A 12,167-nucleotide genomic window follows, 5' to 3' on the forward strand; every position below is an offset into this window, starting at 1 on the left:
GGACATGGAAGCAACCTAAGTGTCCATCATCGGATGAATGGATAAAGAAGATGTGGCACATATATACAATGGAATATTACTCAGACATAAAAAGAAAAGAAATTGAGTTATTTGTAGTGAGGTGGATGGACCTAGAGTCTGTCATGCAGAGTAAAGTAAGTCAGAAAGAGAAAAACAAATACCACATGCTAACACATATATATGGAATCTTAAAAAAAAAATGGTACTGATGAACCTAGTTGCATGGCAGGAATAAAGAGGTAGACGTAGAGAATGGACTTGAGGACACGGGGAGGGGGAAGGGTAAGCTGGCACGAAGTGAGAGAGTGGCATTGACACATATATACTACCAAATGTAAAACAGCTAGCTAGTGGGAAGCAGCTGTATAGCACAGGGAGATCGGCTCGGTGCTTTGTGACCACCTAGAGGGGTGGGATAGGGAGGGTGGGATAGGGAGGGTGGGAGGGAGGCTTAAGAGGGAGGGGATACGGGGATATATGTATACGTATAGCTGATTCACTTTGTTGTACAACAGAAACTAACACAGCATTGTGAAGCAATTATACTCCAATAAAGATGTGTTAAAAAAAATGCCCATGGACTCTCAAAAAATGAATAAATAAAACTCAATAATAAGAGAACCAAATTAAGAAACGGGCAAAAGGTTTGAATAAACACCTCAGCAGAGAAGGATAGAGGGCAAATGAGCACGTGAAAAGATGCTCAACACCACGTCACAAGGGAAATGATAATTAACACCACGGTGAGTTGCCACTGCATACCCCCTTGAACGGCTAATATTAAATGACTGAACACACCACATGCCGCTGCGGACGTGGAGCGACTGGAACGTCCCTGCAATGTGGAGAGAACATCAAATGGCACAGCCACTGTAGAAACCAGGTAAGCAGATTCTTAAGAGTTAAAGATACACCCGTCATGTGCCCCAGTCACTTCCCTCCTAGGTATTCACCTCCAACAGAGACTTGTACATGCAGCTCACAGCAGTCATATCTGTGGACACGGAAGGGTGGGCAGCTCCGAAGGGGCCCCGCTCCTCTGGGTGCCGGGCATCAGCCGGGGCTGGTGATGTGCCTGGCACACGAGCATCTCCTCTGGGCCCCACGCCGGGCCCCACGCCGGGTGGCACGAGTGAGGCCCCTCTTCCTGACTCTGGGTGCATCCCGCGTGGCGCCCTCGGGGCTCCTCCAATGGTGCCTGGCCTGCTGCTTCCCGGCCTCTCCCGCCTGGACCGTGGGGCTGGCATATCTCCACTGACACGTCCAGAACCGAACGCCTGTCTCCCCAACCCTCATCCACAGCCTCCCCGTTCATGGAGGGCAAACCGCCTTTCCAGGGCTCAGAGCGAGAGCTTTCGTCGCGTGGCCTGGACCCTCTTGCTTCCGCAGCACACTTCGGATCTGAAGGGAATCCTGCTCGTTCTTCCTTCGGAAGCCTCCAGAACCAATGCACCTGGCTGAGCCCCACCTCTGTCAGTCCCGCAGCTGCCAGGGCTCCCCTGGCCCCCGTCACTCCTGTGCCCTCCTGCCCTCCTGCCCTCCTGCCCCAGCTGCTCCGGCCCCGGCCGCCCCTCCACCGGCTCTTCCCCTCCAGATGCGTGCGCAGCGGGGCCCGCACCTCAGCTGCCCCCAGCCTGCACCTCCCGGGGCCCCACGGTTAACGCTGCACTTCCCACGTCCTCCTCACGGCCGGCTCTGCCCACGGCTGCTCTGGCTCTCTAAGGCACTTCCTCACCCTGCCTACCGGCCACCCGCCACCCCAAAGCTGACCGAGGTGCCCAGAGGGAGGCCTGCGTCCACCTCGTCCCCGCCACCTCCCGGGCCCTGAGCGAGGCCGGCACGTGGCCGACGTGGCCGGTGGGTGCGTGAGTGAACCGCAGCCCTGAACCCTGGGCTTGCGGTGTGGCCGGCGCCGCTATGCTGCGCACCCAGCCTCGACCAGGGGACTTCAGGGAGGGTGGGGGAGTGTGCCTGGGCGGCCCGAGCACCGGAGGCCTGGCCGGAGCCCGGGGAGCGGGGCAGCCTCCTCGCGGGGCAGACGAGGAGGGCCTCCTGCTAAGGGGCGGGCACCAGGGCAGGCCCTCAGGCCACGCGGACTCCCAGCGATGCGGGGAGGAGGGTGCCCCCTGCGGGGCTGGCCCGGCCTCACCTCCCGGCCGCCCACCTGCTCGGGGCCCGTGAGCCCGCCTCTGACACGAGCAGGCAGAGCTGTCTGCCCCGGGCCTGGGCCCCCCAGGGCTTCAGCGCCGAGAGGGGCGCAGCGGGGCAGCAGCCTTACTCCCCGACGCTGGGCTGGGATTGGCATCGCTGCCCCCCACGCAGTTTTGCAAAAGTAAAACCAGAAGAGTCGTGGAAGTCAGACAATGACTTGTTTAAAGGTGGGAGAGGGTGGGAGCGCTATGTGGGTGAGAAGGAGCTGCTCCTTGGGCGGCAGGCGGCCGCACGAGCATCGGGGGGGCTGAGTGCGGGGGGCACAGAGAGGAGCCAGAAGCGAGGGGCAGCGCACAACGTTTATTCAGCTGGGACGCGGTGCGGAGGCGCCTCGGCCGGTCGCCACGCTCAGCCCCGCAGACGCCCGCGGCCCAGCACCCCCGCTCCGCCCTGCACCCCGGGTCAGGACCCCGCGCCTTCCTTTCTCCTGCCCTCCGACAGAGGCAGACGTGCACCCCGCCCGGCGCTGACCCGCGTGGCCACGGGAGCCGAGGCCGAGGGACCGGGGAGGGGCAGCTCCCTGCGGCCACAGCCCCTGGGGCTTGGAGGGGACGGCTGCCGGAAGCGCCGTCCAAACGTCAAACCAAGTCTTAAAACAGTTACACGGACACTAAGGAACAACGTTTCTAAAACGTCACAGATGGGACTGGCCCCAAAGCATTTAAAATAATGAACACGGCATGCCAACGCGTGAGGAGACGGGCGTCAGTGAACTTGAAGCAGTGTCGGGGCGGAGCCGGGGGCTCACAGACACAGATAGAGCGCTGTGGGTGCATCTCTAGGGCACAGACACCTTCTGTAGTAAAGAAACCTCTATATCTGCAAGGGGGTGGGCGGTCTGCACAGGTGGCGAGCGGTGGGGACGTCGGCGGGGTTAGAGCGCGCCCATCCCGGTGACCTCGGACGTCAGCCTGGAAGAGACAAGGGCACAGGGCACAGGTCACCACGTCCTCACAGACGGAGGAGTCCTTAGAGCCTTGCCCCTCCCTCTTCATTGCCATGGACGGTCCTGGCTCACAGCACAGTGGCCACTAGCTGAGGACCAGGGACCAGAGCCACGGGGCCTTCCTTCCCGGCCACAGGGGCCCGTGTACCTGTCACCACATGGTGGGGTGATGACAGCCACCAGGACAGGCCCAGGCTGCCACAACCGTTTCTACGGCCACTGCCGGGAGGGGCATGGGAGTGACACTGCCGGGGAGAGGGACGCAGGGCCCTTGTGCCGCGTGGCTCTGGAGGCTTCCTGGGTGTGGTCGCCCTCAGCAGGGAGGCCGAGGGTGGGGCCCGCTATGCGCAGGAGCTCCGCCCTGGCTCTCGGGCCACAGGACCTCCGTCTGCCCCAGCGCGTGACTTCAGACCCTTGCACGGTTCCCTGACAGCCGCCCACCAAGTGTCTGGGTGGGGGGGATCTTTACAACCACAGATGTGTGAGAGCAGAGAAACCCAGTGACCTGTTCCCTGAAACTACAGAGCCTTTTATGCTGACCTTCAATGACCCCAGACCCAGGCCTCTGCCGAGCAGAGAACGTGGGGTGGGCACAGGGGCAGGTGCTGGCCAGGCCACCCCCAGCTTGTCCCCGTGGGCAGAAGGCCGGAGGTCCCAGGAAAGGCCAGTGAAGCAGCCCCTCCTCAGCTCCAAAGCCCAGAGACCTCCCGGGTGTGCGGAGCTGGCAGCACGGCTACGAGGCTGGCGGTGGCATCACAGGGCCCAGACCCTCCCACTGCACAGGGACAGGCAGGAGGCAGGCTGGCCCTCACACCTCCCTGTGGCTGTGAAGAATGAGGCCCAGAGGCTTGGCTTCAGACGCCCCGAGTCCGTGTGGACGCTGGCCTCCCCACAGTTTGCTGCCTGAGGCGCCAACGCCTAGCGACTTGTCTGGGGCCGTGCGGGGACCACCGGAGGTGAAAGGTCAGGTGTGAGAGTGTAGAGGAGCGTGTGGGCCCGCGTCCACCTGGAGACTCTCCCCGTCACGCTCCACACCGCCCCCCCTGCAGAGCCGGGAGAGAGAAGCCCCGGGAGGCAGCCCCGTGCAGGCCCGTGCGGGCTGGCCGGCCTCACCTGGCGTTGATGAGGTACTGGGCAAGGCTGATGTTTGCCGGGGTCCCCGTGATGGTGATCTGGCGCTCTGACGACCCCTCTGTGGCATTGGCAATTTTGATCTGAGCTCCAGACATCTGTCGAATTTCATTGATTTTGGTCCCCTGGCGTCCAATAATGCAGCCTATTAGCTGGAAGAAAGGACGGAGGAGCTTCTTAGAGGAGAATCCACCGCAGCCCGTGTGCGGTGCCGAGCCGCTGGGGAAGCTGCAGGAAGCGCTGCTTTGGGCCACCCACCCCCAGCACATCACAGGCTCCAGAGGGAAGAGGCACACCCACCCCACCTCCTGCTGGAGGACGGGGGCCGTGGGTGCCTGGCCTCTGCTTGGCCTCGATGGCAAGAAGTCCCAACAAATCAAGACACAGCGGTTATGCGGCCGCATCACCTGGCCCAGCGTCCTCTGTGGGCCCGAGGCCATGTTAGCCCCTCTAGGCCACGCCCTCGGGCTGGAGGGATGTATGTTTGAGTGGACACGGGAGCTGGAGAGGCGGTGTCCCCAGCCATCACCATTCCCCACCCAGGCAGCTGACCCTCTAGGACACGTGCCCCACGCCTGCCCTGTTGTCTTGGTTTGGGGATCGGAGTCAACATTCTTAAGATAAACCAGGGATCCAGAGGATGGCTGGGAGATAACTGAGTGTGTGAGGGGAGTGTGTGAGGCCCTCCGAGGGCCCATGGGGCACTTCTGGGCCACCTACTCCCAGGGCTGACCCTGAACCAGGCAGGGCCTTCAAATGGGGGCAGCCGGGGTCCCCAGGCAGCTCCGGCATCTGAATTCCGAGTCAACCCTGAAGCACCACCAGCTCCTTCCTTGGCTGGTATCTCGGGGGTGACATCACCCACCCCCATGGGCACTAAGCTGCTTAAGCAGGGCAGGGAGGGGGAGGGGCACACATGGGCTCAGGATGGGCGGGGCCCGGCATACTCACATCATTGGGAATGGTGAGCTCATGAGTGCTGGCTGGGGGGCTGGCGTCCAGACCTGGGCACAGCAAGGGGAGACGGTTAGGCGGGCAGAAGGCTGCCCCCGCTGCACCCAGCGCTCGGCCCCGCTGGGCCGGCAGGCAGGCAGGGCCGGGGGCTGCCCAGGGGAGGGTCTGCACAGCCGGGGGCCGGGGCCTGTGAGCGCTCAGCCCCAAACTGCCACCACCCTCCTGACCCCAGCATCTCTCAAACAAGGAAAAGGAACCCAGCAGGACGCAGGTTCACTTTTTCGTTCTGGGCACGACATGATGTCACTTGTCTGCTGTGTTGTGCAGTCTCTCAAGACACCCTTCACAGACACCCTGGTGGCTCTGCCTGGCGCCCCGGGTACAGGCCGCACTGGTCACGCCAGTCCTGGGTGCCCACCCTCCCTCCCCCAGACCCGACAGCAGGCCTCCTCCGCTGCGCCTGTTCCCTCCCACGCTCTGCGGCCCCCGCCCCCGGGCAGCGCTTCCGGTGGGGGGCAGGGAGGCCCGAGAGCCGGGCAGGGGAGGCCGTGCCTTTCCGCAGGGCATCCTGGGCTGAGAGCCAGGCCCAGCTCATCACACGCCCAGCTTCTGTCTTTACAAATGTCAGCTCAGCACCCACCAAATCAGAGCCAGCCTCTCAGGGTTCAAGGACAAGATCCACACTTACTTTGGAAACAGTGACCACAAAACGCAGAGGGGCTGTGAGGGGCCCAGAAGGGAGGGACGGTCTGCCCTAGCGGGTGAACGCCGGGGCAGACACGCTCCTGTGTACGAGGTGCTTCCATCCCGTCAGGAGGCGTCTCAAACTCAAAACCCACAGCCGAGACCCTGCTCTTCCTGCCCCAGACCCGTGTGTCCCAGTGTCGTGGGTCCCGCAGCTCAGCCCAGACCCGGAGCCCCCAGCTCCACCCACCTTCCCCGTGGCACACTATCGCAGGCCCGGCTCACGCACCTTCGGAATATTCCGGAACCTGAGCCCTCTTCCCACCCCACGCTCCTCCCTCCCTGGCCCCTGCCCCTCAGGCTAATCCCCACAAGGCCCCGAGGGGTCCCAAGAAAGGCGACTGCCCGGCCCCCGGCCCCACAGGCATCCTCTTCCATGGCATGTGTCTCCGCGGAACCAGATGTGCCGTGGCCATCGGTGTCGAGGACACAGGGACCCGATGAGACCGGGCCTGTTCTGGGGCCCGCGGAGCACGGGGCTCAGCTATGCTGAACGAACTAACTCACCCCAGACCATCCATCATTTTTCTGTTACGCAGCTAAACCTGGAGTTTCTGTTCTTTCTCTCTTTTCATAAAGGTATTATCAATAGTTATTAGTTGTTCAACCATCTATATACATTCAATCTTTAGTGACATTTAAAATGTCACTTAAGAGATTTCCTTGGTCCCAAGTCCCGTGCGGTGCCTCCTGGTTTGGGTGACACAAGCTGGGGGGGGGTCACACCCGTTCACTTAGCTTATGATTTTTGATCAAAGGGACTTCTTTTAAAAGGTGCCGAAGTCAAACCCAGTGGTGAGCTTCCCTCTCACGAGTCGTGAACGCTGCTTCCCCAACACAAACCCCAGCTGCCTGGGAAGCGGCGTGGCGTGGCCTTCAGGGTGAGGACGACCAGCAGACACCTCTCGTCACCGCCCAGCCTCCCTGACCCGCGGCCGTGGCGGGAGCGGGCGCGTGCGTGTGCAAGTGTGGTGTGTGAGCGCTCTGGGTCCACGGGGCCTTGGAGAGGGAGGTCGTCACAGGGGCATGTGAACACGGGTCCCACGTCCCCAGGGCCGTGCTGGGAGGGCCGTGTCGGGGTGGGGTGGGGGCCGTGTGTCCCGGGTAAGCCCGGCGCTTGGAGTCCCCAGGTCGTCTCCTGGAGACGATGGCTGGGCAATTATCTGCAATCACGTTATAAACTGTACAGACACCCAAACGTGTTATCACCAGACACATAACTTTGTAAAGGTTGGTATCCAGTTCCATAATCAGAAACATTCTATAAATGTTCTACTCTAGTTTTCACTCATTCAGTTCTGCACTAACTTAATTAAAGGCTGCACTGAGAAGAAACCCACAGAGAGAGCATGGAGCATCAGAGCTGGGGTCCCAGCTGGAGAGACGCCCCCTGAGCCCCGTGGCCTCAGCTGGGCCCACGTGGTCCTGAGGGATGGGTGAGGGGCGGACGCACCCTGAGGCCCGGAACACGCCAGTGGGGGTGACAGCTACGACCCCTGCCAACAGTCCTCTCCCGCATTTCCCCTTTAGCCAGCACTCGCTCTTCTGCTCTGATCCAGGCTTTCACGAGGCCCGTGTGGGTGGGGATGGGAGCGTGGGGGGCGCCTCCCTCCCAGGGAAACTGGCAGGTCCGGGCCACATGCCTCCAGTGGCTTTGCTCCCCAGCGGCCTGTCAGCGGGCCGTGCCCACTGCTCCAAGCCTGGGTGACAGGATCTGCGGATCCACGCCCTGCCCTGCCCTGTCCGGGGAGCGTTTTAGTGCAAATCCAGCCCACAGTGATCTCATCTCCCATGAAACACATTTCTGGAAGGCACACAGCGTGGTCAACCCTTCACTCCAGGTCCCCACACGCTGTGCCACTGGGAGAATAAGTGACACACAGGCGGGGCCTCTGGATGACAGGGCAGCTGTGCCCCGAGGCCAGTCAGAGCCGACCCACCACGCTCCCAGCAGGAACGGGGCGGAAGCTGGGAGCTGCGTGTGCAGACCTGGGGCCAGCCACTTGGGCCCCGGCCCTGGGTGGCGCCGGCGTCCCTTCCCCGAGGCGCTTGGCCAGCAGGCCCCTCGCCCCCTCCTCCCGCCAGGTCCCTTCCTGGCCTGCTTGCTCTCCCTTTAGCGTGGTTTTCTTTTACCTGACGACTGGCCCATCAGATTTTGAGCTTCTTCGGAGGAGTGTAAAGGCAGCTTTTCTCCTGGAGAGCAAAGAAGAAACAGATTTAATGTTTTGCCCTCAAGGAGAGAAGCAAGGTCACTTCAACTAGGGAAGCTCAAAGTCTGACTGGTGCGCCACTCTGAGCTACGGAGGCGCCGTCCCGGGCGAGCTGCCCTGCGGGTGCACCACCTCCTGCAGGAGGGCCTCCCCGATGGCCGGTGGGCAGCAGAGAGCAGGGTGGACCCTCGAGGGGGGGGCTGTCTCCTTCAGGAAGGCCAGCTGTAGGGTGACTGACCCGTCACGGAGACGCACAGAGATACCCCCGCCCACCCGCGGCAGCGTGCACAGCGCCGCGTCCCTGGCCCTCACTCCAGAGCTGCGCTTGGTCCGCTCACTGCCCTGAACACAGACCGCTCGGAAAGAGAAAGGCCCCAGGTGAGAAGAGAGGAGGTCAGAAAGGGCGGCTGGGTACGTACCGGGGAAAGCGGGGTTGGTCTGTCCGAGGGGAGGAAAGGGGGTTTGCTGCATGGCCAGCTGGTGGAGCTTGGTCAACTGCTGGGGTAGGAGGGACACGAGAGCTAAGAAGGTTATCGTCATTGAGTACAAGTCACACCAAATTAAAAACGCGTAACGGAAGTCTGCACAGATAGATAGAAAGGGGGCCGTGCGACACGTGGCAGGCGCAGCAGCACGTGAGGACTTGGCCTGGGGTAACCGACGGGCCGCGGCTGGTTGGCAGGCACATTGAGTCCTCCCCCCCTCGGCCCCCGGCCAGGCGGGCCCCCGGGCTCCACGGGGAGGGTCTAGAGCCACAGAGCAGGACCCGCTGGGCCCCAAGTGCCTCAACGTCACGCTGTCACTCGCGGGACCCACTCACATCGGTGGGTTGGCTTCCTTCTGCAAACCTGGGCCTGGCCCACTCCACGGCCGGCATCCTCCCCCGCAGGCCCTCGCTCTACCCATGGGGCGACTTGGAGGGGCCACCTGTGGGGCCCACCGCCCGCCCCCTGCGGCCTCCAGGATTACAGGAAGCAGTGCTGGAAGGCTCCACTAAGGGAGCTGCAAGGGCCGCCAAGAGGGTGCAGGGCTCCTATGGGGGGGTCCCACGCCTATGCCCCTTCCCCCCACCCCCCGTGCCCCATCCGTTGTCACCTGTCCCTTGGCCCCCATCCCCCAGCCACTAGACATTGGTGGGGGCTTTGAAATGCAGTTTCTTTAGTTATTTTATCTGAGCTTCATTTCTTAAATAAACACTACAAATAACAGAAGATAAACGTAAACGTGGTGAGCCTTGGCCACCTAATAGGGGCTGTCTGAATGCTGGGACCCCCTAGCCTTGGAGACTTCCAGGCGCATCCTCAGCCCTGGCTCACCCACTGGCCCGGCCCACATCTTCAGCTGAGCGGAGCGAGGGCCAGGACATTCCAGGACGTGCACTCAACTCCCAACCTTCACAAAGGAAGCCAAGCCCGAATGCTTCCAGAGCCCGGAGGCCGGCGTGGGGCCTCCACGGAGCCCCTGCGGCTGGCAGGTGTGGGCACCCAGGGAGCGTCGAGGGCGTCCCCAGGTGAGACGAGGGTCTGACCAGTCACCACGTGGGTCCCATTCTACAGAACGTGTCGGGGGTGGGGGCAGGTCCGAGCGCTGGGATCTCCACGTCCCTGGCCTTCACGGGCGAGCCCTCGGGTGACAGAGGAGTGGGTATGCTGCTGGCCTCCCAGGGGCCAGGTGCGCTCTCCTAACAAATGCCGAACACCCCTTCCCAGTACGTGGGGGATCACGGCTGCCCCACGGGGGGCCCCTCCTGAGAGCCCGCCACCCCGTCACGTGTCCGGCAGGTGCGGCCGTGGGACAGGGCTGGTGGCGCGCTGGCCGGCCAGTCCGGCCTCCTCCTGCATCCACAGGTCGGGGTCCAGGGGCCGAGTCGTGCCCAGCCTGTGGCCTCCGGGCACACCTTCCCGGTACAACCTCCGCTGTGCAGCCGCTGGGATGTGGGTGGGCTGTCGCTGCAGCCAAACTTCGGTGTCTCCTGGCCGCTTCTGTAGCATCTGCCAGCGCAGGGCTGTCTCTTCCCTCCCTCCCTCCCCGGAAACGGTAAGCACACCGTAAAAGCAGCCCTCCCCCACCCCAGGCCTCTCCCCACGCTGGGGGTGGGCCTGCTCGGAGAGAACCGGCCTCATCCCAGATTCAGCTGTCATGCCTGGCAGCTCTGGGGAGGGGACGTGGTGACCTGGGGTCAGATTCAGCTCTGAGGGTCCCCAGTGAGGTGGGGCCGGGGGCTGACAGCACACCTGTTGCGCGGCAGGTCTGCCCTGTGACTGACACCACTGGGTTAAGCGTGGCCTCAGCAGACATGCACAGAAGCCCCCTGAGAAAGGTGTCAGAAGAGCACACCCGGGAAACACCGCTATGGGGACACCAACCCAAGTCTTGGGGACAAGAGGTGTGAGGGGACCTGTACCTGCCAAGCCACGGGTGAGATGACCCTGCAGGGAAGGCGCTGAAGGGTGGGAGACCCCGCTGCGTGGCTCGGGCACCCTAGCTCCTCTTTCCAGGGGCCCGTAAGAAAGGTGGCAAGGACCCATGGGTGTCGGGGCATGCGGGTGTGTGGGGGGGGCACCGACTGGGTCCTGCAACCCCGCCTCCCCTGAGCACATCGTCACCCCGAGTTACGGGGACACTGGGCGGGGTCTGCGCCCCGAGCCCACCTACACGGAGCGCTGGAACTGGGTCTAAGGTCTCCTCACAAGGAGGTAACACAAGTTCCTAGGATGGAGGAGGAAACCCCGTCTCTGGAGACAACAAACATCCAGTTGGCTGTCCAGAGCCCAGCCCAGGGCAGGCAGGCCACCTGCTCTGAACGTCACTGGGATTTCGTGCAGACACCGCACTGGTGCAAGAAGAGCCGCCTGGTGCGGGACTGGCGTCCTGGGGGCTCCAGCCCTTCACCCGGGGGCCAGGGGCCAGCGAGGAGCCCGAGGGGTGGCCCTGCGGCACCTGAAGGGCCTAAGGGGCCTTGGCCAGGCTGCTCTCTGCTCCTGGTCTGCGATGTCACCCCCGTCACATGCTTATGTGTCCGATGGCCGGGCTGGCATGGTCCCCATGAGGGCAGGGCCCTCTCCTATCTGTCCCCGAGTCTCCAAGAGTGCACTGCTGTGCGTTGGTCAAGATGGCAGGGGAGAGCGGGGCTCTGGGGGCGGGAGAACTGGTCGGAGTCAGCTCCAGCACTGACCAGCTTTGTGGAGATGGGCACATCTGGTCTCCGTGGGCCTCGTGCCCCCGTCTGCGAGGCCCGGTGCCACGTGAGGGATGGGCAGGCTGAAGTGCTGCCCACGTGGGTTGGGGTGAATGAACATCGCAAACTAGCAGGGCATCCCCACCTGGCCACCCACAGTCCCTGCACCCGCGGGTGCTCCTCTGGTCCCTCCATCACCTGCTCACGGTTAAACGGATGAGCCCATTGGCCACGCGTGTTACGGGCACAGCCAGATAACCCGCGAGGTGGGCTCCGCTCGCACCTGGCAAGTCTGGCACTCAGAAGTTCAGTGATTCAGGCCCTGACCTGTCCCACTGCAATGGATTTGCTGCTTTGTATGAAACAGTGGCCACACCAGCAAATAGATCCCCTCTCAGGCACCCACGAATATAAAGTGACATCTTGGGAAGGACTGACCGGACGGTGGGGCCTGGAGGAGCACCCGTCCCGCGAGTGGGTGGGCGGATGGGTGTCAGCTGGCATCTCTCTGTCTTGGCTCTGCCCTTAACTTTGCCTCCATGTCTACATTTGTGAAGGAGGGAGCAGCACAGAGTGCTACGGGAACTTCCCATGTTTTGAGATGTTTCTGCCATAAAACAAAACAAAACAAAACAAGAGAAGCAGACTTTCTAATCTGGCCAGCGCCTACAAACCACTGGGAGGGAAGACTGGAGGGGAGGGTGGAGGGCGGAGCCAGCGGGCAGGCGTCACGTCACAGACATTTCTCCGTAACTGCCTTTTCCACTTAACT

The 12,167-nt window shown here is 62.5% G+C and overlaps 1 protein-coding gene across 9 annotated transcripts in view; it reads right to left on the minus strand.

The window, feature by feature from the left end:
- Positions 1-2,477: 2,477 nt before the first annotated feature.
- PCBP3 (poly(rC) binding protein 3) overlaps positions 2,478-12,167 on the minus strand; it is a 212,933-nt gene continuing 203,243 nt past the window's right edge. For 4 of the 9 annotated variants that reach the window (XM_061192814.1, XM_061192806.1, XM_061192807.1 and 1 more), the window contains 5 exons: positions 8,637-8,715; positions 8,141-8,200; positions 5,261-5,313; positions 4,292-4,461; positions 2,478-3,143 (listed from right to left, as the gene is read on the minus strand). In XM_061192814.1, the coding sequence (XP_061048797.1) occupies positions 3,107-3,143; positions 4,292-4,461; positions 5,261-5,313; positions 8,141-8,200; positions 8,637-8,715 (399 nt within the window). In that variant the 3' untranslated portion in view covers positions 2,478-3,106. The remainder of the gene's footprint in view (positions 3,144-4,291; positions 4,462-5,260; positions 5,314-8,140; positions 8,201-8,636; positions 8,716-12,167) is intronic. The other 5 variants (XM_061192815.1, XM_061192810.1, XM_061192811.1 and 2 more) reach the window with 4 other exon arrangements.

Source organism: Eubalaena glacialis, chromosome 6, assembly GCF_028564815.1.
Source record: "Eubalaena glacialis isolate mEubGla1 chromosome 6, mEubGla1.1.hap2.+ XY, whole genome shotgun sequence".
Taxonomy (NCBI): domain Eukaryota; kingdom Metazoa; phylum Chordata; class Mammalia; order Artiodactyla; family Balaenidae; genus Eubalaena; species Eubalaena glacialis.